We start from the raw sequence: 25,028 nt of genomic DNA on the forward strand, positions 1-25,028 counted from the left end.
GGTAAGTGAATGAACTGCTGTCCAAGGATTTAATTCATGAAAGTCTAAGCCTATATGTTGGCCCTGCATTGGTGTCACTAAAGAAAGATGGTAGAAGGCGCATGCGTGTTGTTAGTTGTGCAATCAATAAGATAATCATCCAATTCTTCGCTTCTTGTATACAACAAGTCAACAACCACCAAACCTTATCTCACTAGGTGGGGTCGGCTCTTCGCATCTTGTTTCTTTTCAAAAATTGATTTGAAACGTGGGTACCATCAAATACGCATACGACCTGGAGATGAATGGAAAACAGCCTGACTAAAGATGACCTCTGTGATTGGCTGTCATGCCTTCCAATCTTTCTAATGCTCCCATCACATTTCTGTGCTTTATGAATCAGGTAGTGCGATAATTTATTAGAAGGTTTCTTCTTGTTTATTTTAACGATATCTTAATTTATAACAAAAGTAAAAGGATCGTCTTACATGTTTGTAATAAATTATGAGAAAGAGAGGTCTTTGCTGAGTGAAGCTCTACATAAATTTAAAGAAATGCCCCTTTATGACTTTCTATGTGATATTCTTGGGTTTTCTGGTGTCAGAGGATTAGAAGCAAATCATGACAAGGTAAAAGCAATCCAAGAGTGCTCATTGCCTAGGACACCAGAAGAAGTCATAAGTTTTCATGGCCTAACAACATTTGTAGGCGATTCACAAAAGATTTCAGTACTATTATGGCCCCTAAAACTTAAATTGTATCAAAGAGAGACGAGCTTGCTTGAACCAACACATGATTAAAGCACCAATTCTTTGATTAACAGATTTTTCCAAAGCTTGTTAAGTGGTGTGTGATGCATCTAGCATCATAGTTTCTAAAATAAAGTTCTAAGAACATGGGATCTCTTCAGAAATATCTTTGCTACAAATTTTCATTAAAATGACATATTTGCATAAAAATCTTTTTTAACACCAGTGGTGGACAGGATTTGAGAGTTGAGGGGGGGGGGGGGGGTGTGTGTAATATTATGATTTCCAATATTCATTAAGAAGGGAGATGCTAAAGATAAACAGTAATTCCTTACAAGACAATGGAGAAGAAAACACGTGGTTAGTAGGTGGTGTGGGGGAAGAAAATATTTTACTTGTGAAGTGGGGAAAAACTTAATTGATAAAAAAAATCATAATGGACTGGTTGATTCTTGTTGCCTTTTTTTTTTTTTTTTTGGGGGGGGGGGGGTGTAACTTTGGTTCATATTTTTTTGCTTATCGAGTCTTTACAATCAGTAATCCATGATAGCTCAATTGCCCCTTTTTAAATTTATCTGAATTTGAATACATGACTCCAATTATTTTGTTAGAAGACATAAGTTATGATTTTTTTTAATGATATGCTATCTTTTGTGCATACCTACTTAGTTAATTTGTCCTGCATTTGCATAGTTCATATTTCTTTTCTTCATTTAATCCTAAATTCTGGAATATCATTGTTTGAATGAAATTCTCTTTATCCTTTGGATAATGAGCTGAAGAAATCGTTCTTAGAGCTTTTGTCTACTTTTGAATCATGCTTAGGTGTTGATCATCAGAGAGAAATTGGCTGAACTCTACGAGTCTGAACAACAGTGGTCAAAAGCAGCACAAATGTTGAGTGGGATTGATCTCGATTCTGGAATTAGGTAAATCCATTTTTTACTCCACATAGTTATTTATCTTGTTGGCTAATTTATGATCACATCATTATGCTTGAAACTATCAGGATGCTTGATGATACTTATAAGCTCTCAAAATGTGTCCAAATTACTCGCCTTTATCTTGAGGTTTGTTGGTGTCATTACTCTATTTATGATTTCCTCTATAAAACATCAAAGGGGTGCTCTTTTTTGATTTATTATCTAAAGAGTGCCTCTTTTACTCTGTCATGCCAAAAACATACTTGATTTTTTGTCCATTAATTACCTAAGCAACTCAGTTCAATGTGATACCTGGACTGGACAACTTCTACCGTTAATTACCTGGATCTTTTTATGGTAAAGATCTATAAAACTTAAAACAAGCTTGCATTTTTTTCCCTTGCTATGTTCTATCAAGAATGTGAGCCTTGGTGCAACGGTGCATCTGCTTCCATGTGACTAGAGGTCACGAGTTCGAGTCGCGAAAATAGTTTCTTGCAATGTAAGTTAAGACTGTGTACAATAGACTCTTCTTCGGGACTCGCATTAGCGGGAGTTTCGTGCGCCAGACTGTCCTTTTTTTTTTTTTCTATATATTGTATCACAAAGGATATTCATTGAGAGAGGGAGGATCAAAACTTTAAAAGCTTATGTAAATTGAATTTGTATTGTCTTTTGGAAGTCGGATATAATTACTCTCAAAATTTTTTGTCTCCTTAGTATTGTTTATATATATTATTTTATCAAATTAGATTAATATTGGCCATTGTGACAATTTATAAGATAGAACTTGTTAGTTTCATCAAAAATGTCTAACTTTGTTGTAATGCCAATATGAAATTAACAAGTTTGGTGAAATTGTTCAATTTTATAAATTTGCTCATAATTATAGCTCAAACTTTCATAATTGTAGCTCATGCTAGCATTTCATGATGTCATATGTGCTCAATAATCATTTCTCCTTAGAGCATGGCATAATGGCCATTATGAAAATTGGACAATATGTAGCTAATTTTTTTTTGTTGAAATTGCCTAATTTTATAATTTTCTTTATAATTACAGTTTAAATATTTGTAAATCCTTGTTCTAGCATTTTCTTATGATAGTATATATATGCCCGATGATCATTTCTCCCAAAAAAATAGTCATAATGGCTATAGAATGAAATCAAATAATTTTGATGAAACTACCTTGCATATATAGTTTAAGTTGTCATATGCCTCCGAGGCTATGGTGCGATGGTAAGAGGTGGGACGGACTTCCTACTTAATAATGGTTCATTCAAATCTCACCCAAGGCACATTACCCCAAGGAAGTTTGAAAAATTTGTGATGCTAGCCATCCACTAGGATCCATTTGCGCTTTCCGATTTACCCTGGTGGCGGAAACTTCCATGGGGCCGGTCTCAACATCTCTAGGATTAGTCGGATGGTAAGATCTCGATAACTAGAAAAAAAAAATTGTCATATAACTCATATTAGTAGTCACTCATGATAGTATATGTGCTCAATAGTCCAGAATGAAATTGTTCCCTTCTGGTGAATTATCTAGATTATAATTTTGCCTACAATTATAGTTCAAACTTTCATAGATTCTCATGCTAGCATTATCTTATTATAGTGTATAAATATTTTTTCCTCTCCCCAAAACATATGGCGAGTATAGAAATTGGACAAATTAAAGTTGAGCAATGATGCACTACATAATTTGATAAAACTGTATAGTTTAATTTTTTATGCTTCTCTTAAAATTTTAATATGACTGAAATCTCTTCTTTTTGGGGAGAAGAGAATTTTATATGTGCTTCATTCTCTTTAACTTCTTTTATCTTCTTTGTCTTTTCAAGCTCCATTCTCATCCTTTGTTGCTCTTTGGCCTTGTAAGCTCTTGTGTACCTATGACTTTACTTCAATGCCTTCTTATTAGACTCAACTATAGAATGCACATGTGCCCTTAAAAAAACGCTACTAAAGCACTAATCTGTCATTTCTCCTATGGTACTTGTACTATATTTAGGCATGAAGCACATTTGGTGAATTATGATGGTTGTTCAGGATCCTAGGTAAAAATGTGCTAATTTTGTTGCAAAAATGTTATATACAAGATGATTGTATGGTACCTTGTGACGACGAAGATAATCTTTTCTTCCTTTTGTGATAACAGATCTATAATGCCAATTTAGTAATTCTCATGTGTACATATTATAGGTAAACAAATATTGAATATATAATAACTAATGCATTCAATTATTGTGTCTTCTAATGTTCATATCGCAAGTTTTTTAACGGTGAATTATCATGCAGATTGGTCCCATCTCCAAATCCTAGGCACATCTCTTAAAGACTTTGATTTCAAAATGTTAGTGTCCAAAAAACTAAATATAAGGAGAACAAAACAACCTTGTTAGTCAAAATATATGATTTTAAATTATAAGTAGTAGCCAAGATGGTTTGCAAACCTCCATTCTTCAAAGTCTTAGCCTTTGCTCTAAGTTTTGGAATCTTAGTAGCCATGATGGCATACACTACTTTTGGCCAATTATAACTTACTATCGTGTCGAAATCATTCGAAAGCTAGCTAGCATATGTTCAATCATGCAAAATAAAACAAAAACAAAAACATACAAAGCCTATGAAAATTTATATCGTGATCAATCTCATCATGTGCCCTATCTCATCATGTGGCCTGAAGACTATGATGTTACTCCTCTAATCTACTTGTATTACAAGAGTCCATTTGAAAGTGTTTATCATACATATGCTCTTCTGCTTTAGCATTGGTACCTATCGTGGATCTGCGAAGGAGTAAGCTAAGAATTAGGGACACATCAATTGGCGAAAAGCTAAATGTTACTCCTTTCACCTCAAAGTTTAAATTTGATTGGGATTAAAATATAAGAGAAAGAATAGATCTAGAAAATGTGATATTAGGTAATTCAACAAAATTACCAAAAAGAGTTCTCAAAACAATAGTATGACATTCTTGAAGCCTTGTTTCGCTGAACTCTAGTAGAAAGGCTGAGCAACTATCTCACATGATCTGGGCAGCTCGTTCCTCACATTTGGTATGAAATTTGAGAATGTGTCAAACCACTAGATGTATCATTAAAAGATTCTTGTTCAACTATAATTAATAAAAAATAGTTTAAAAAAATAATGCAAAAGCTTCCTTCACAATTATTGAGCACTTACTAAGTGCGATACTTCACCTAATTGTGGAGGCTTAGATGCATGCCCCTTGTGCAATAACCTAGTAGTCACTAGTAGTCATGCTCAGAGCCACAATTAAACCTAGTTCATTATGTCAAAACTAATAATTGGATAGATTTAAGAAAACTAATCAGATTCAACATAATCAATGTTAGTAGAATCACAAGATCATCATGGTGACGATATTAGCTAATGGCCTATGCCGATTATGTTTATTGTGCTCAGAGGAAGATGAACAACAAAGGCAGAGGGAAGGTGGTGGACAGCGCTGAGTAACCAATGCTTTATTGTGGTGTGTGGGAAAGAGGGGGGGGGGGGGGGGGGGGGGGAAGGTTGGGGTGGACGAACGACTGTGAAGGCACAATCTGGGATTGAGTGGGTGTGTTTTGGAAGTGAGTGCATTGTTGAATCACAGAGTTGGCCTTCAATGGGTGAGCTGACGAAGGAGTAGGAGGTCACACTATTACCCTTCAATGTGTTACAGAGTTGCCTTCCTGTGGGTTCATCGATGGAGGAGTTGACAGAAAAGCGATCTAACTGTAGATCATCTGAATCGGGTTATTCAAATGACTCATATGAACCAACACTTGGTGTTTTTTTGGCATGACATTGTAGCAGGAGCACCTTCTGATGATAAATAAAAAACAACATCTTTTAGAAAAAGATGGGCGCTCCTCTGATTTTTGCCCTGAAATATTTATATATTGTTTAATTCTGATGAAATGTTTTAGGATGATGATGCTGTTAATGCTGAGGCTTTTATTAACAAAGCTTCTTTCCTAGTCAGCAATAGTCAGCATGAAGTGCTGAACTTACAGTACAAGGTAAGCCAAGTATGAATAGTTTGTTGCCCCTTATTCATCCACTGGATATCTGATGGTCAGTTTTATGTATTTTTTTGATTGAAAGGTTTGTTATGCTAGGATACTGGATTTGAAGAGAAAGTTTTTGGAAGCTGCACTTCGTTATTATGATATTTCCCAGATTGAGAAACGCCAAATTGGTGATGAGTAAGTTTATTTGTAATATTGTTGATTGAAATTTTGCAGTAGAAAATTCCTTTAACTGTCAAATTAGTAGGCATCATTTTTGTCTCTCTTTTTTTAGCTGATTTACAGGCATCAGTTAGTTTGAAACTAATGATATATGGGCTTCCTTTTTTTACTTTATGCTATTATATGCTTTTCATATTAATTTGTATCTCCTAATTATCAGAACTATTCTACCTGTTAATTTGTTTTCTTAATTCTTAGAGTTTTTAATGCTTATGATTTTGATTCAGTTTATAAGAGGAAGGTTTACTGAAGTAATGAGATGAGCACTTTGTTTCAATGATGTAACTGTTCTTTCTGCATGTATAATCGAATTCTATGTTTGAGTCCTGGAAAGATAGTGACATAATATAAATATGAACGGTTTACCTGGTGTGTTGCTCTCATGAAACCTAGCATACAACACAGGTGAATAATGCCTATTTTATTCAAGGGTTTGAAATGGTAGAAGTTGTTTCAAGTTTCATGATCTGAAGCAAGGTTTAAAATTTCGACCCGTGCCGAGGTTTCGGTCCCAGACCGGAACGATACGGATTCGGTATCGTGCCGTGCCGATACAGTTTCGGCATTTTTTTATTTATATATATAGTAATTATTAGATAAATATATTTATTGTGTATAATTTAAAAATAAGTTATATATTGATTTTATATAAGTTCTTCATTATTAAACAACTTAATATTGTTATAAAAAATAATTAAATATAGTTTTTTTTTTAAAAAACAATTGATGCATAAATAACTCTAATTAAAATTGGTACATCATAATATAATATGTTAAATGGAAGCAATGATTCTTGTAATATTTTACTTAGATAATCTTTATAGTTCTCCAATGTCCGGATTAAGTAATCATAATTATATAAATTAATATAAAATTCTATTTTATATATAATAATCATATAAATTAACTATTTGTTTATTTAATTAATTAATAGTTTAAATAATATATATTTAAAATAGTAAAAAAATTAGAATATCAATTAAATATCAAAACAGCAAAAAATATAAAATAATTAAAAATATATAAGAATAAAATTTTGATTTATTAGAATTTTTATAAATTTTTAAAATTTATTTAGAATTTTAAAGATTTTTTTAGAATTTTTAAAATAGTAAAGATAATTTTAGAATATTATTTAATGAAATTTATTATTTTTAAAAAAAATTTAAATATATATTTTTATATTTTATTAGGATAATTTAATTAGGATTTGTGAAAGCCTCTTTAACATTTCACAATTAAGTGGGAATGGGAATTGTTTTATTTATTTAAGTTGCAAAATTTCGGCGCCGCCAAAAACGTCGTATCTCGACGCCTCCGTAGCCCCCGACCTTTTTGCCGCCCCGCGACGCTTCCGGAGGCACGGGAAGATTCTGGCGACGCTGTCCATGCTGCCGCGCAACGACGAGCGACGCACGACGCCGACGAAATCTTCCCTAGATTGGTGCCGGTTTCGGTGCGCGGGCGGAACGGTATGTTTCGCCCGTTCCGCCCGGCACGGAGCGAAATTTTGAAGCTTGATCTGAAGTCTCATCATTTTTTTCCATTCTTGTTTTTTTTGTATTGCACATATTTGATATTTCATGTGGTGTTGAGTTGTTACCTTTTTTGGATCACAGGGAGATCAATGAGGAAGCACTGGAACAAGCTCTTAGTGCTGCTGTGACATGCACAATATTGGCTGCTGCTGGACCTCAGCGATCCCGTGTTCTTGCTACACTGTACAAGGTATACATGCACCTATATTAAATTTACTTCGGCACACATTTCCTTGCCACAGTTATTGGTTAACTAGTTTGTTTTCCATGGAATTTTTTCTCCAATTATGAAAATCTGCTGATTATGTATTAAATATCCTTTTTTTTTCCTTGATAGTTCATATTTGATATTGATAGTCATTATCATGTTTAGTGCTTTCCGGTGGTTCAAATATTGTTTTTATAAGTGATTCACTGGTAGCATGCGACATATAACCCCAAAAGTCATACTGGTAAGCCCAAAATCTACTATAACAGATAAATTACTTGTAAGGCCAAAATAAAATAAATGTTAAAATCTTTAATATACCAGATAAGTAAGATCATAATCTAGGAATGATGCTCTTATTTTTCATTCAATATCTGTATCTTGAATTTCAAGAAGAAAAAAAATTGTTGGCAAAAACTAAATTAAAAAAACGAATTATTAGATTGATTAATCAATAATCTAATTAATTAGATTATTAATGCAATTCTAATTGAATATTGTTGTTGAATGTTGTTGCTGAATAATTATATATTTGATGATATTATTTCTCGTATTAATCAAATAAATGACTATTCAATAGAATTAATATTTAGTTTATTTTCATATTAGGAGATGATGCATTAGTTAAAATATTAATCAAATATAAAAATATGAAAATTACTAATTAATCACGTAAATAATCAATTATTTGTTATAATTTATATCAACTAAGATTAATAAATATTAATATTAAGTGAAGCAAGTAATCTAATTTAGATTGCTGTTTATAGCAGGTAGCATCATTAATCTTTGGTATTGTGTAATTTAATTCATTATTAATTTTTGATATTGTCTAATTTATCACTAAATTAAATTAACTAAATATTTATGCAAAAATAAATATATAATTTATATAATGAAATAAATTATTATATAATTCATTCCATTTTAATCATGATATCATTTAAAATATTTATTTAATATTAATATGAATATTACAAATTTGGAGCAACAGGAAAGTTGCTGCCTTGTGAACTAGAGGTCACATATTTAGATCTCAAAAACAACCTCTTGCAAAGCAGGCAAGGTTGCATACAATAGACCCAACTTCACATTAACAAAAGCTTCGTGTACCACGCTGCTATTTTTATTACAAATTAATCATTAACTAATGTAATTAATTTTATATTTGTAATTAGTAAAATCAATAAATGTTAATAATTAAAAATTTTGTAATTCTTTTTTATATCTAGTTATATTATTAATTTGCTAATTAATCTTATAAATTATATGACTTAGTGAATATTATTTGCCAAATAATGATGAAATAATAATATTTTTTTGTGATGTTAACCATGTATTTATTTAGTTGATATATTATTGTATAATAATTTCACTTTTAGTTTCTAAATAATTATGTAGATAACCATGAAATTTCAGTTGCATTATAATCGAATAATTAATTAATTAATTAAAATTTAATTTATGGTCTATCAAATAGTTACCTTTTTATACTATTTTAACTATTAATTAGCTCTTAATTATAAAAATTTGAAATATTACTAATTATTATTCATTAACGATTCAACATCTTTTTACCTATTACATATTAGCTGTTTTCTTGTTAGCCATCATTGTTTTAAAAGGTGGGCCACCTAGAGCATTTGAGCAAGGGTTTGCTTCTCCTAGTTGGTAGATCATCCTTCTTAACAACCGAGGTAGACTATCTAGGTGATCTAGGAGATTTAAGGGAAAAAAATAATTTTCTTATAGTAGTTTGCTCATTTGATATTTGGAAATAATATAAACTCCACCATACTCTATAATCCCATTCACCTAAGCCTCCTATCCCACACGACTTCTATGGCCCTTTTTCACTCGGTGTAGGCAACTTGCATTAATTTTTGACCATTTTTGGTCATTTTTTCTTCCCTATCCTTCTTATATATGTACATCTTTTTCTTGTCAATACTTTTCTCAACTATGTTTGATGTTTCATCATTTAATTTCAATACATCTAGAATATTTCTTTTTCTTTTTCAGTTTTGCTTTTTTTTGGTTGCAATAGTGACATATGTAATGTTTTATTACAGTTATATGTTAGTGTTTAATAATTATGACTTGGTTATTTGTGATTGTAAATTTGTTCTGATTTGATTTATTAAAAATACAATTGTTCTATATACACTAATATTAGTTATTTGTTGTGTATAATCTACAAGTGCACGGTTGTCGTCAAGTAATAAAATATCGATCTCACGAGAACTGTTGATTAAGTATTGGTTGAGTTTGTGAAACTAGTTATCTAGAGAATTACAGTTGTTCAGGTTCTAGAAAGATAGGGAGAGAGAAAGTTAAGAGAGGGTCTATAGCAATTGAGAGGTTGTGAGCAAGCGAATGGTTGAGGTAGAAATCTGGATTCGTGGAAATGATTTTAGGATTTCAGTTTCGTTTCAATGATTGATGACACCTTAAGTACTATTTACTTTCCTATCTCTATGTTTATTCACATGTAGGTAGACCTCCCCGAAAATACTGATATAGATTTTTGGAATCATATCGGTGTGTCTACCCAAGCTCGGCGCCTCTTTGCAAGGAGACCTAGCTAGTGTCCGCTTCAATGGACTACCTTGTCACGAGGACTCCATGGTTCTCCTAGAGTATTTCCTATACTTCCTGACGTCGAATTGGGGCAAACCCATTAGGGTCTATGATAGTCGTCCCCTCATGGCAAATCAGTCTACATTTCAGGCAATATTGCTAGGGTCCGCTTTGAAGGACTACCCATGTCACTAGGGCTCCATTGTTCACTTAGATTATCTCGTCTACTTTGTTACTGACTCTTCACGTCTCATAAGATGCGAATGTGCAAGTTAGTATCACAATCGTGTAAGCTCAACAAGGTGAGAACATGAAATACACATGTCATGCAATCAAGAAAGAAACAAATACTTAATTTAAATGTCAACAATTACATCGAGCTACTTCATAATCCTAGAATTTGGAGAACTACTCCATAGAGATGGGAAACAATTGAGAGATATCCAAAATAGCATTCTACAACTCAAAATGGGAAATAGAGAAAAGAGAAATTTTATCCAAGCGTCGCCGGTGTCTTCGGAAGAGTCTCCAAGACGAATTATTGCGACGGTTGCTCTAAGGTTTCCCTGGAAAGGGAAAAACCTCCTCGAGTTAAGAGGCTTCTTGGTCTTTTTATAACCCTCCCAACCGTTAAAAATGGTTGGGACATTTCAAACCGTTGAGGGGAGATGAATGCAACACGACTGTGCTTGGGAAGCACGGCCTGGCCATGTCACGTTCTGTTGCTGGATCTGGGACCAGACATGGCCGTGCTTTGAAAGCACGACCTGGTTGTGCTTGACTCTGTTGCTGCGTCGGGACCAAACATGGCCATGTTTTGGAAGCATGACTTGGCTGTGTTTGGCTCTATAGCTGGGAAGCATGGTCGGGACGTGTTGCTTTCGGCTAGGGAGAAATGAGATCTGGCTGAAGCATGGCCGTGCTTAATGCTGAAAACTCCATTTTCACTCCATTCTTTGATGAATTTCATCCGTAGGAACACTCTGTGCCATGCGACACGGCCCGAGCGTGTTCCTTGCTGCAACTTCTCATTCCAAGGCTCGAATAATTACGTTTTTACTCCAAAAATGCATCTTATCAATAAAAACAAGCAGAGAGCATTCTCTCAACTAAAAGAGTAAAATAACTAAAATGGAGATGCAAGAATACGAAATATGCTCATGAAATGCAACAGAATGTATGCCATGCAATGCTAAAATCATGTAAGAAATACACATCATCATTGTTAAGGTAAGATACTTCTCTTTCTTATTTTGACATTATTTTAATATTGATTGCTTAGGTGTTATGTAGTAGGTTAATTGCTTACCACATGGAATCCTCCTTCAATACCTTGTTAGCAATACATATCACCTATTACTTAAAAACTATACCTTGTTTGCTCCAAAAACTAATATAGTGACTGCCCTAATCTTTATTATTTACCACCAATTATGTTCTATAATTAATAGAACCTAATGGAGGAATAAGATTCACGTCATGGGTTAAAGTGTTGTGTTGTACTGATTGTGACATGAGCAAAATTTGCTATTTCACTCACTGACCGACAAGGCATCGGATTTGGCATAGGAGCCAATAAGAAACTGAGAGAGAAGACTTCAGTGATGACAAGTAAGCGTTATGGGAGGGGTGCGAGTGTGGCCGATAGTGGTGGCAGGTGATGAGGAACAAGCAGGCTGCGGGAAGTTACAGGAGAGAGTGTTAGGGATGGAGAGAGAATGATAATCCAACCCACTTGAATGACAATCCGACCCACTTGATCTTAATCACCTTGTCTATTTGTTTGGCTCCGTCTAACCCTAATTTTACTAAAAAAACTCAAAATATAAATTAAACGTAGCTTATTTAGTGCTTTAAAAATTTTAAAAGCTAATTTGAGATTTAAAAAAAAATAAAAAATAATATATATATATATATATATATATATATATATAAAATTTGATAACTAACATTGATAAAGATTTTAAAAATGTCTTTACACGAGCAAACAACAAGAAAACTAAGATTAAATTAATATTTTATTCATTTGTATTTTCTCTCATTGTTAATTCAAATGTCAAGAAACAATTAGAATTTGATATGACATTTTGATTAAATAAAATTTATTTAATTAAATTAAATAATTACTTCACTACTTTTAATTTATTTTATTAAAATATGTGCATTGAACAAATTAGATTATTTAAAACAATCTCTAAACTCTATAAAGTTCAATTTGAAAGTATAAATAATTTTCAAGTTCAAATTTAATTTTATTAAAAAATTATTAATATAAAATTTTCAATGTTGACTCATTTTATATTTATAAATATATTTTTATAAATTTTATATTTATAAAATTGAATAAATTTAATTACAAAATTTTAATTATTATCGAAGCCTAAAATTATAATTGATAATTAATGAATCCTTATTTATTGTACTTAATACTTTTGATGTCTAGTTGAATTAGTGAGGTATTTTTTGTTCACTTCAATAGTTTTGTTATTTATGTTATTTTCTCTTTAAATTTTTGAATCGTCTGTGGAAAATGATTTTAGTGTTATTTTATAATATTTCTCTTCTCTATTAAAAAATTTATTTAATTGCAATGATGCTATGCTAGCTTTATAAAATCATTGATTTTGGTACTTGTCATTTCAAAAATGCAGAAATATGTCATTTTAATTGATTAATTTCTCATCAATGTAAGTTTTAATTGATTAATATAAATGTGAAATTTATTTTCATGGGAAATGTAGATTTAATCAGTATTCACATTTTTATTTAAGTTGAAATTAGTATTTGTATTTTAAAATTTTAATTTGTATTAAAATTAATGTATTGTAATTTTAATTTCATGAATATTAGTTCTTTATCATATTCATAATTTTTATATATTTGGAACTATTGTTTATCATTACCATTAAAGCAACGATCAATTGATATTTTATTTAAATATTTATAATTACATGTTTAAAATTTCAACTTTTACAATTAGCAATATCTAGTTTTGTTTTTTGTGAAGAATAAATATGTAAAAGTTAGAGTGTATATAATTAAACTGATTTGCATTGGCTGATCCAATTGACCCACTTATTTGACCAAGGAACCAAGAACTTGAAGCCTCACCCAGTTGATTATCTCATCTGGTTATTTTTAACTATACACCCAATAAAGTTCCTATATATCAGAATTCAAGAAGAAATAAAGTTTTGCAATATAATTCAAAGAGATTCTTACCTTTCATGTTGACAATCTTACTCTACAGGCATAGTAGAAGCTTTAAACAAAGGCAGCCTCTTATGGATCAATGTTATGTGTTGTTGCAAAAATAATTTCTCTGTTACCTTTTCAGGATGAGAGGTGCTCAAAGCTGAAAATTTATCCTATTCTCCAGAAGGTAATTTGTCTATTTTTTTTCTTGTGAATCTCAATATTAGGTATGCTCTCTCAGCGTTTCAATGTTTTACAGTTTCATTCTTGTGATTATATTTAGGTGAATCTTGAGAGAATTTTGAGGAAACCAGAAATTGATGCTTTTGCTGAGGAGCTGAAAGCACATCAGGTAAATCATATTTTGCTCATCATTTGCTTCTGTCATGTTTCTCATCTAGTTTCTTGATATGGTGATGCCTTTCTTGTCAACCAGAAAGCTTTTTTACCAGATAACTTTACTGTGTTAGATCGGGCAATGATTGAGCACAATCTCCTGAGTGCCAGCAAATTATATACAAATATAAGGTTTGAAAAGGAGAGGGCACATGTGTTCTGTAGTTTCTTATTCTCATTGTTTATTTTTCAGTTGTCTTTTTTCTTTTGTGAACAGTTTTGAGGAATTAGGAGCTTTATTAGGAATTCCTCCACAGAAGGTGCGTCTCTGTAGATTTAGTATTTTCAATTTTCTTGATGTAGATCCTTTGGCTGTTAGATAACTTTGTTCTATTTCATAATAAACATTCATCTTCTTTTATACTTTATAGGAATATTTTTCCTTATTAACTTTTGACGAACTTATCTTGCTAGTACTTAACTTTCATGGCCAATGTTTTCGGGCTTCTTTTCACGAATATCTTGTTTCTCATTTTCCTCACTTCCATCGGCAGATATTCTCTTGTATCTTCTGTTAGTATGGTCCATAGCATATATTCTTTTGTTAGTGTAGTGTCATGATACTTCAATCTCGCATGAAAATTTTCTAGCATAGTAACCATTTTTCAATTTTATATTTTTTTGCTTATTAAGCTTAGTGATAGACAATTTGTATACTGGGAGAGTTTAGTGTGAAGAAGAGAAATCAAATAATATTTCTTTCCTTATCTTTTTCCTTACGAATTGACATTTCCTACAAAATTGAAAAGCTCAAACTGTGTACATTTGCTAAATGCATAAACTCTAGTTAAAAGAGTTGTAAAATGTAACTTTAACCATGAATCTTTCTATTTATTTTACTTTTGAGAGAAAGAAAAGAAAATGGGGAGTACCTATAAGAGAAATAACAACTTTTATTGTTTTTGGAGAGGTCATAATCTTTTCAAAACTTGGTAGAAAATTGCTGATTTTTCCCAACAACATTATTTGGAGTAGAATGATGGTCTCCCAAGTTATCGTTAGGAGTAATTGCTAGTTTTTAGTAGCTTTTTGGAGTTTTAAACTTCATTGGTCGTGGCCTGATTTGCCCTAATTACATCGATTCACTTTTAAAATTCCCAAAGAGATGTGGTTCTAGTAGAAAGAGGAAGCAGTTGAGAGCAATGTTTAAAGTGTTGAGCTATCTGATACGGTTCGTGACCTCTAGAAGTTCTGGAGCATTTCAAGCTGTATCTTCATTGTTTTGGGATTTTCTAGAATACTCTAAAATTCTTCTCTAATCTTGTAGAATAGTCTAGGCATATGATATGTGTAGTAGAATAGTTTCTAGAATTCTCCATTAGAAATATCTTCAAAAATGGTTTGGAGTCTCCACCACTAGATTTCTTATATCTTAGCAGTTCATTCCTAGGCTGAGTACTATAAATAGGTTAGCACTCTTCATTTATTAATCGTCCAATTATCAGTATTGTAAAGCATTAGTGCTATCTTTCCCTTCCAAGCTTTTCTAAGTTTCTTGCTTGCTTAAGTTAGGCTTACTTGGCGTTTTATAAGAGGAATGTCTTAAGTGTTGCACGTCTAAAGAATTTAGCACGAGCATCACTTAGCAATCAAAGAGCCGCAAGGAAGACAACTCTGAGCAATCAAGGAACCGCGAGGATAAGTCGAGACATCATCAGTGCCTTCAATGCTTGCCTGGCCAAGTTGGAGTTGGCCTTTGGTGGCTTCGAGGGGAAGAAGCTTGACCCTGGGGCAATTCAAGAGGAATTGTGTAGGGAGCTACAAAGGGCTCTTAATGTTGTCGCAGATAACTTGCATAAGAGGGATGATGCTTTAGAAGTCATGATTGAAGCATTACGCACTGAAGTGAGCAAGCTTAAGTTTGAGCTTGCAACATGGGGCAAGGAGGGACCATTGCCCAAACACCAATGAGGGTGGATGTGCTAAAGTTGATGGTCTATGCAGGAAGCGAGTTGCTGAAGACATTGATAATTTTCTTTGGGGCATGGAGCAATATTTCGAGTGCATGAGGTTATGGACGACCTAACTAAGGTACGCACTACAACACTATAGCTAAATGACATTGTAATGATATGGTGGAGGTGAAGGTGCGATGATGTAAGGTGTGTGGGTGCCAACATCAATACTTGGAATAGAGTGACTTTATGATCGAGCTCAAGTAACAATTCTACCCGTAGTATGCCTGGGACAACCTATTTCGCCTAAGTTTGTGGGCTATGACCCTTACACACGGACCCACACTTGTGACAGGGCTTGTCCTAACACGACCCATCTACATTTGCACAAGTCCGAAGAAGCAAGTTAGGGTAGAGCACAATGTCAAAAGGGTAAGTTGGACCATTCTCTGAGGGAGGATAGATCAGAGCCAATCACAATGTCACAAACAAGTCAAGGTCCGTAATAGAGCCTAAAAAGGGCCATAAGTCAAGGCACGATGTCATATATCATGCCCAAGGTAGTAGGCATGTAGGAACCTGGGCATCAGAGATGGGGAAATTTGAGGAAGGAGGGCACCTAGTTTGTGTTTGATTGAGTGCCACGATGGAGATAACCTAGTTTGCTCGAGTCCTTTGACCACAACCCAGCATTTTGGCATGTGCTTATGGGTTGGGTTGGGCTGGGCATGACCTGTAGCATGCTGAACTTTGTTGTGCCATGGGCACTTCGACTCATTTGACGCATCTAGTTGTTGGGTATATAATGATACAAGTCTTTCATCTTGGAGTTTGGAAATCAAGGTTAGAGTCACTTCCTAATCCTATGGAAAAACACCTTAGGAGTCTCAAAAACCACAAATGTCTAAGGAGAATGCTCAGGGAAATGTACAAAAGAACTCTCTAGAAGTAAACAACATAGTTTAATAATATTTGGAGCGGATGGCGTGTTATTAATAAGGAAAGAAATAAAAAGCATCTTGGTATGAGATTTAAACTTGTAGAAGCTCTAGAGTTTGAATCACCTGTGGTTGGATTTTTGTTAAGTATGGTAGTCTTGATTAGGTGACCATAGCAAATACCTATAACTTCAAATTTTTCTCACTTATTTCGAGGAACTAATACCATTGGTTAACTTTTTGGCATAGTATTGTTCTTAATAAATCTGTGGGAGATGTTGAGCAGTGTGCGAGATAAGTCCCACTAGGTGGATGTCAACCAATATGGGTGTAACAAAGAAACACTTTCTTCTTTTTTTATGGAAGTTGAGATACCCTTGACTTCTTATCCAGTTTGGGGGCAATATGTCCCGATGTACCAGGTGAATCTGACTTGGTATCCTTATTGGAAAATCTTATCATTGACTTTTTTTATCTACAGAATAGTATTCATCTAGAACTATGTGATGATACTATGAATTTACAGAGACTAGCCAATAGTCAGGTTCTAAGTATTTACTAGTTGGATGTAAGCTGATGAAGTGGAAATCAAATTCAAGCATCTAGGAACCTTCAAAAATAGTTCGCTACTTGGAGGAACATAGGCTCTCTCAGTTGGGGAAGATGTGTGCTAAAGCCAGAAATTTGCTATTATCTTATTTTTGTTAAGTTTTGCATCAAGACTTGGAATAGTCCTGTTCTCTACTAGCTTCATTGTTTTAGCCTAGGTTAGTTGTGGTATACAGCCCTAAAGGGGTCCTAGCTGTTCTATCAGGGCAAGAGGAACTTAAACAAAGAAATTGAACCAAGTTTGAGTAAATACTGAGAAACATAAGCATTTACTAAGTGGCAATAGAAGTTTCTATGACTGGTAGGTGAGAGCCCAACTGGAGAACATTAGGGAGAGAGATCTCACATAGTAAAAGAAAATTAAAATTTCTTGAGAATGAAATTCAATCCTTGAGCTCTTAACCTAACCATAGAGAAGTCGGCATGTGCTAAAGCAAGGCCCAACCAACCATTGGAATGGGTACAAGGAGAACTGGATCCACCTGGACAACTTAGCCACGTGGTGAATCTTTATTTGACAAACACTCACTTTGAGAATGCAAAAGATATCAAAGTCCCATGGGAAGGGGACTTAGGCAAAATATCTGAAGGCCTGCTACAGTGTTTCACAAATATCTAGGTTCGCATATGACACAATCTCAACTTCAATCATTCTCCATCTCAATCTACTTACTCGGATGGACATGTGGCCGCTGGGCCTAACCAGACCCTCTTCCCACTCTAATTAAACTCTGATAATTTTGATTGAATTGAACCAATCACTCCTCTCAACCTTACTGAATTTATCTCAATCTGTTCTCTTGTCAAATTTTCTGAAGTTTGAGTTGGTTGGAGCAACTAACAGATTTCTATATTTTCTTGTTTCATTTTCTTTCTAATATATGTTTTCTTCCACTCTTCAACCCAACCAAAAAATACCAGTCAATCTTTTTTCCTTTTGCAATATCTTTTTATTTCTTTTGCTTTCTTTATATTCCAATGTAAACAGTCCTAGAAAAAATATTGACATTATATTCTCCTCCCTTACTGAATTTCTTGGCTCTTGCATTAATGTGAAAGAATTTGGAGTACATTTGCTGCTATTGAACACTATCTTCTGGATATCCCTCGCTGGATAATGTGTTCTCATATATGGAGTAGTCACTATATGAACCTAATGCCCAATTGCAGTGTGATGAGGTCCTGTGCTTTGTAATACTTTGCTATTTTTATTTTTCCTGAAGTTTGCAGCAATCTAAGATCTATAGGGTGGTATTTTTATCGTTAGAAAGAAGAGGGATGAAATTGTTTCTCACAACCATTGTCATGAAAACTGTGTTTGCTTAATAAATGAAGTTAATGCCCAGGGCAAGGATCCATTATGGGATTTAGGGGAATTATTATATTCTTTTCAAAAAAGGCATATGCTTGAACTAAGAGGAGATTGAAACTCTAATCTTTACATCCTCAACCCCAAACCAGCACTGTCCCTTATTGGCTTGGTAAAGTCGTGTACATCTTTATATGATGTTTGAATTCTTTATCTTTTTGTTTTGTCCTTGATCTGTATGGCTTTGCTGTGCAATCTTCAGGAGATTCTACATTTGGAGTTTTCTTTTGTCTTGTTTTCTTTCTACTAGCTTCTTCATTCTTGCATGTTGCCAAATTCCTGTTAGCAACAAGTATGAGTAATTTAGTAAATTAGTTATTTAGTTCTCATATTTGTTTATTTTTGATAGGCTGAAAAGATTGCAGCAAGGATGATCTATGAGGATAGGATGAAGGGATCAATCGACCAAGTATGTAACTCTTTTATCATTTAATTTGAGGATGAGGTGAAAATCTTTCTCCAGAACATCACATGAATAAGCTGCATATTAGGAGTAGCACTGGGATTTATTAGCGTGATGCAATGTAGATAAGAGCTCTGCCCATGATGAACCAGTCATGGCCGGTCTCAAGTCCGTATAAAGGAGGAGGGTTGCATTAGGATACCAATTAGTGTTAAACTATGACAAATATTCCATGATGCGATGCTGATAAGAATAGCCCGGGAAGAATAGCTACAACCCATTTTATGTTGGAAAACTTTCTTTAGAAAAAAATGTAATTTTGGAAAAAAAATGTTTACAAAGAAATTTTCTTTTCTGTTGCTTGGCATATACAAGTAACATATTTTCCATTCCTCTCCTACTTCCCGAGCTTGACCTGATTTTGGTGCAACCACCAATGGGGTGATGGTCTCAAAGGGTGACGGTAGGTGCTAGCTGGCTCATTCGATGGTGATGATGGAACTAAAGGTGGTGGGATAGATCTGCGTGATAGATTGACACAAACATAGATCATGCATGACTGACAACCCCTTTTGCCAGGCAATGGTGGACAATGGGCAATATAGACCTAATGTGTGATGAAGGGTGATGTTCTCCATGGGGGCTACGTCGCTCAATCTCAGCTCTGTCTCAGCAGACAAGTGGGCAACCATGAGTTACTATTGTGGATAGGAGCATACAATTGGGGAGAGTTTGTTCTCTCCTCGATCAGTTCTTTTGATCATGTTTTTTGGAGGTCAAACACATTTTTTTGTTGATCATGATTTTCGTGAAGCCAAAAAATTGGAAAATCAGAAAGAAGTTTTCCACTGAAATATTTTTTGTGACCCCAATTAACTAAGCTAACATAGAATTAGCTACCAACTTGTAGAATAATCAAATCAAATGAGGTTGTCTTGTTTATCCAGATTTTTTAATGCTGCTATAAAAAAAATGGAATTCCATGTTTTCTATTGCAGGTAGAAGCCGTCATTCATTTCGAGGATGATACTGAGGAGTTGCAACAATGGGATCAACAGGTGAGCATTGGCTGTAAATTGCTAATCCAATTCCAGGATCTTCATGCTAATATCAATAGTGTAGTTAATTTCCCGACTTGAAACTTGAGCTTTCATATGTATTGTATTTTCAAAACCATAATGTACACAACTGGTATTTCCAAATTCACTGATCTCTAGATTGTTGTTATCTGTAAATTTTTAATGGTATATGATTACAACAGATATAGTCCTAGTAACATGTGTCAGTGCCGACCTCATACAGGGTCTGATTAGAGAAGGCAATAGAATTTTTATTGAACTATAGTCCAGGTCCACTATATTGTTGGAAGTATATGTGGTTCATCCTAATTAACTGGAGTTTAGTTGAAGTGTAAAGCTAGATAAGGTGTGAAGGCCCTAGAAAGACTACAATTGTGATGTACTAAGTTCATCAGCTTGGAGAGGAGATGACTTTGGGTCTGAAGTGGAGTTGATTTTGAGTCTGCAGTAGTGTTGGAGCTGGTTAGCTGCGATTGAGAATATCCATCAGTGAAATTAGTTTCTGACCAAACTGGAACCCTGGTCCCTGGTCATAGGACTTAGCATGTGCACCTCCTACATGAGAAGTTGATATGTAATGGTGGGGACAGTTATGCGCATGGTTCCATCACCGGTGTCATGGTGGTCCTCTGGTACTGCTACGAGTCCTTTAATCTCTCATAAGTATACTTGGTAATTTTACTCATGTTAGATACTCCCTCTTACATTGATTTCTATGTGGAATTCACTGTGAAAAGATTTCTTGATATTTGTCATTAATCGAGAATCAACTCATTGATTCCACTTCTTTCCAAGAAGATGCGTGGGCTCCCATCCTTGCATCCTTCATAAATTTTCCAAGGCTATAAATCACCAGCTCTTTCTTTGATTTAGACTTCTTTCTTATACAATTTTTCCACGAAGGCCATGATCTATTTTTATTTCACTTCTTTTGAAGTGCCCTATTCAAGGATCACTTGTTGTGTCTTAGCTCACTCAAACTGTTTCTACTGGCTCCATTAGAGTAAATAATGGGTTTTCATCAACCCACAAGACAAACACCAATGTCAACACAACCCCAAAAGTAGCACCCTTAACAAGACCCCACTCGAGGTCAAGCCACTTCGGCCAAGAGGTCAAGCCACTTCAAGCCGGTCTGACAAGGCAAACAGTAATGTCAGTATGCCCCGTGGGGGATCAGAGTTGAAGGGAGGTGGGTGTCTCCATGGCCAGCGCGACCTTACCATCCGCCTCACCCAGTGCCCAAATTCCATTAGAGTAAATAATGGGATTTTCTCCAACCGACAAGGCAATCACCAATGTCAACACACCCCCCACACAACTCCAAAAGTTGCACCCCAACAAGACCCCACTCGAGGTCAAGCCAGGAGCTCTCCAAGGTTAAGCCTCTTCAGCCAAGAGGTCAAGCCAGTTCAAGCCGCCCTGGGCAAGGCAAACACCAATGTCAATACTCCCTCAGGGGGATCAGATTTGAAGGGAGGAGGGTGCCTCCATGGCCCAAGGATAGTCCAATCTACACCTCTTCAACCTCAACCTCATCTATGAACAGCAAACCTATGCTTATCTTTGTAAATGGGAGAGGTAACCAACTCAAATCCTTCTACTATTACCCTGATTAAGTTGATAACCAACTCAAATCTTTGTTGTGGAGGATTCCATTCTATTCCGCCTTTCTCTTTCCTGTATGAATTTTCCTTAGTTTGGTAAGCCCTGATCTATTTTTATTTTACTTCTTTTGACGTGTCCAATTTAAGGATCATCAAAGTTGCATCTTAGCTTGCTTGCACTGCTTCTACTGACTTGTCGCCCTTGGGCAGTTCAACCTACAGTTCTTCATTCTCAGCCCCTTCGTTGAACAAGCTTACGCTAATCTTCAGATTTGAGAGGTAACTCACTGAAACCTTCTACTATCACCCTGGTTAAGTTGGTCAAGCTGAAGTGGCAATTTGTTATGGTGGATTCTTTTCTATTTCATGAGCCTTAAAAATGATCCATCCTTTAATTCTCCTGTCGGTTGCTTGTCCATAGGTTCATTCTTTGTTGAACATTCCAACATCTCATTACCCTGCTAATTCTCTTGTTTGTAGAGAAAAGATAGCGGTGATCCGAGAGTGATCTACTAATGGATTATAAATTGTGGAGTTGGAATTAGGGATCTATGCTTCTATTGTTTTTATTTGTTTCTGTTCCGTAATAACAAATCGTAGAGACGAGCATGAACGAAAGCCCAAAAAAGAAGAGTGTTTATTCGCCCCTCTAGCCACATCACACAATCTAACATTTCATTCCATCTTATGGTTTCCAACTTCAAAGGCCTTGGCATATTTTGGCCTTCAGTCTGTACTGAGTCCCTCCTAGTTTATCTTCACATTTCCCTTGTCTTGGAGTAGGCTTTATTCTACCCTTGAGTGGTTGAGTTGAGAAATTAAGTTTCCTTGGTATGTACCCTTTGAAATCAGTGAACATTCAGCTCTCTTTTTCACATTTTTGTTGTGAGCTTTGCCACAGCTACCCCCTTTGGAGTATGGAACTTTAATGCCAAATGGTAGATGGACGCCATGACCTTCATCTTGCTGACAATAGGATTGCTATACTCACGTTGTAGGTTGAAGCTAGGTCCGTCATCAGGAACTGCATTTGAATTGTTCAGAACCATTTTCTCCTCGGCCTTCACAGTTGAGGTCATTGTCCCCATGGCTTGGCTGGCATTGCTCATGAACCCTGTAAGGTTGTACCTTCTTCTAGGTTTGGAATATCCTATCTTTATATAGGTCGTGGTAAAAGTCATATCAATCAACACCCTTTTCACCAAAGAATTCGAATTTTGTAGCTCAATCACTAGTCTATGTTAATGGTCCAAACTGATGCATGCTCCCATCATCTTCATTAGAGTCAGATACCAACTGTATTTTGGCGCTACATGTAAGGCAAAACAGTGACGAGTTGTTTTTTTAGGTTTTTGCCTCTCTCTCTCTCTCTCTCTCTCTCAAACTTGATCTCCTGTTTCAGGTGAATGCATGCTCCTTATGATATCAGTTCCTTTTGTTGTGGTTGTCTGGGGTTCTGGTAAAGTCAGTTATTTTAACCAAAATACCCTCGGTTCTTCTGTTTTACTCAGCTTTAATTCAGAAGCTTTTATATATCAACCTGCTCTTTCTAAATGAGACCTTTTCATGAATTTAATAGTGGTGTATCGACCTCCTGCTTTATGATCATCAAGCTATTGACCATTTGTTCTCTATGTTTGCTCTGTACAAAATAAGCTTCAAACCTTTATTCAACTCTTTGCGACTCCCAATCTAGTCTTAAGGGCGAAGGGCGAAGGCAGATACATTTACGATTTGTGTGCGACTCTTAAGATTGTTGGGAATACCTTACACGTTATAGCATCGAATATACAAGGACATGCTAGAAGCAAAACACCAGTTGGTTTGAACTTTGTTGTAAGAGACAATATATGGCACTTGGAAGTTCATTGGGATTGACTCATCTTGAATCTCTATGATAAAAGGGGTTCAAACTTGTGTTTTGGCTTGTAGTTCTTTCCGTGGTTCATTATCATCAGTCCACCTTGATCCAACTTCTATCGCCATCTCTTGCTCTTGTAGTTTTTCTCTTTTCATCTGATTCTTACATTCCATTAGATCATCCAATGCCCCAGTTTTTCCTTCTACCAAGAGATTATCTCTTTCATCAACTTGTCATAAATCTTAACCGTGAGTTTATAAGCTAGTTGGTTTTCCACTACCAACGTTTTAGGAGGCTCAGTGTTTGCCATGCTAAACAAAATGGGGAGTTGGATACTTCCCCAAGACATGGTATCTTCATCCATTCTGGATATTCAAAATTCAGACCTTACTTTTGTAGGTCTTTTGATGTCTAACCACCCCACACTTAGCGCATCGATATGTTATGGTATGATTACCAGATCTAGAGACCTTCTAACAGAATGTAGATTTTATGTACGATCTTGTTGGAGGCTGCACCAAGTTTAGTTGGAATATAGTCCAGGTTGGCCAAATTGTTGGAAGCATGTGGTCTCTGGTCTCTATTTTTAGGCTCTGGGATAAGACATCGTCCAAGTGATTGACATGTAATAGTGGGATAAGCTGATGCATGGTACCAACAGTGATGCTGTGTTGGTCCCTCGGTTGCTGCCACTGGTGTAGGTGTCGGCCCCGGTTGGTTTTTGTAGCCAGTGTCCATGTGTGGCCCTTGGTTGCGCCTGGTGTCTAGTTTCTTCTGTCTCAAGCGGAGGTAGCTCTCTGCAACATGTCTTTTCATCCTTTACAAGCACATCGGCTAATTTTATTCATATTACTTAACCACGGTATGTTTATCCTCAACTATATTTATGGTTGTGAAATACTATTTCTCTATTTGATACTAAGGTTATTCTCAACTTATCTGCTCCTTGAAAAGGCATATACACGTTTAGATACTGCAACTGCATATGGATAAACTATAAGCTTTCTATTACTATCTGTGTCGGTTTTTTTTTCAATTATTGTCAAAAGAGATTAGCATTTGTGACGTTTGCTTTGTACTTTTGTCTGTTTTGGGCAGATTGCTGGATTATGCCAAGCATTTAATGACATTCTTGATGATTTGACAAGTAAGGGCATATCGGTGCCGGTCTGAAGTAAATTTATGCATTGGAAATTCACCAGTTCATATGATCGGATCGTATTTCCTGTGAGTGGAACATCCTACTGCCATCAACTTGTATGATCGGCAACAAATTTCAGGGATGGTTCCTTTAAAACATTAGAGAAATGTTAATTTGGTTTATTGGTGTTTTCGTGCCTTTTTTGGAAAACTGAAAATTCACTTATTTTATTTTATTCTCAATTACAATGAAGGATAAATGAAAAAAAAAAAATGAATTTCTGGTTGAGTACTA

The 25,028-nt window shown here is 34.9% G+C and overlaps 1 protein-coding gene across 2 annotated transcripts in view; it reads left to right on the forward strand.

The window, feature by feature from the left end:
• The window catches only part of LOC121982168 (COP9 signalosome complex subunit 4-like), a 31,906-nt gene extending 6,878 nt beyond the window's left edge, over positions 1 to 25,028 (forward strand). For both annotated transcript variants that reach the window (XM_042535111.1, XM_042535112.1), the window contains exons 3-14: positions 1,554 to 1,657; positions 1,738 to 1,798; positions 5,592 to 5,684; positions 5,770 to 5,870; positions 7,535 to 7,643; positions 13,579 to 13,623; positions 13,720 to 13,788; positions 13,873 to 13,964; positions 14,050 to 14,092; positions 18,993 to 19,052; positions 20,045 to 20,104; positions 24,692 to 25,028. In XM_042535111.1, coding sequence (XP_042391045.1) covers positions 1,554 to 1,657; positions 1,738 to 1,798; positions 5,592 to 5,684; positions 5,770 to 5,870; positions 7,535 to 7,643; positions 13,579 to 13,623; positions 13,720 to 13,788; positions 13,873 to 13,964; positions 14,050 to 14,092; positions 18,993 to 19,052; positions 20,045 to 20,104; positions 24,692 to 24,766 — 912 coding nt within the window. In that variant the 3' untranslated portion in view covers positions 24,767 to 25,028. The remainder of the gene's footprint in view (positions 1 to 1,553; positions 1,658 to 1,737; positions 1,799 to 5,591; positions 5,685 to 5,769; positions 5,871 to 7,534; positions 7,644 to 13,578; positions 13,624 to 13,719; positions 13,789 to 13,872; positions 13,965 to 14,049; positions 14,093 to 18,992; positions 19,053 to 20,044; positions 20,105 to 24,691) is intronic.

The sequence above is a fragment of the Zingiber officinale genome, chromosome 5A (genome assembly GCF_018446385.1).
Source record: "Zingiber officinale cultivar Zhangliang chromosome 5A, Zo_v1.1, whole genome shotgun sequence".
In the NCBI taxonomy this organism is placed as follows: domain Eukaryota; kingdom Viridiplantae; phylum Streptophyta; class Magnoliopsida; order Zingiberales; family Zingiberaceae; genus Zingiber; species Zingiber officinale.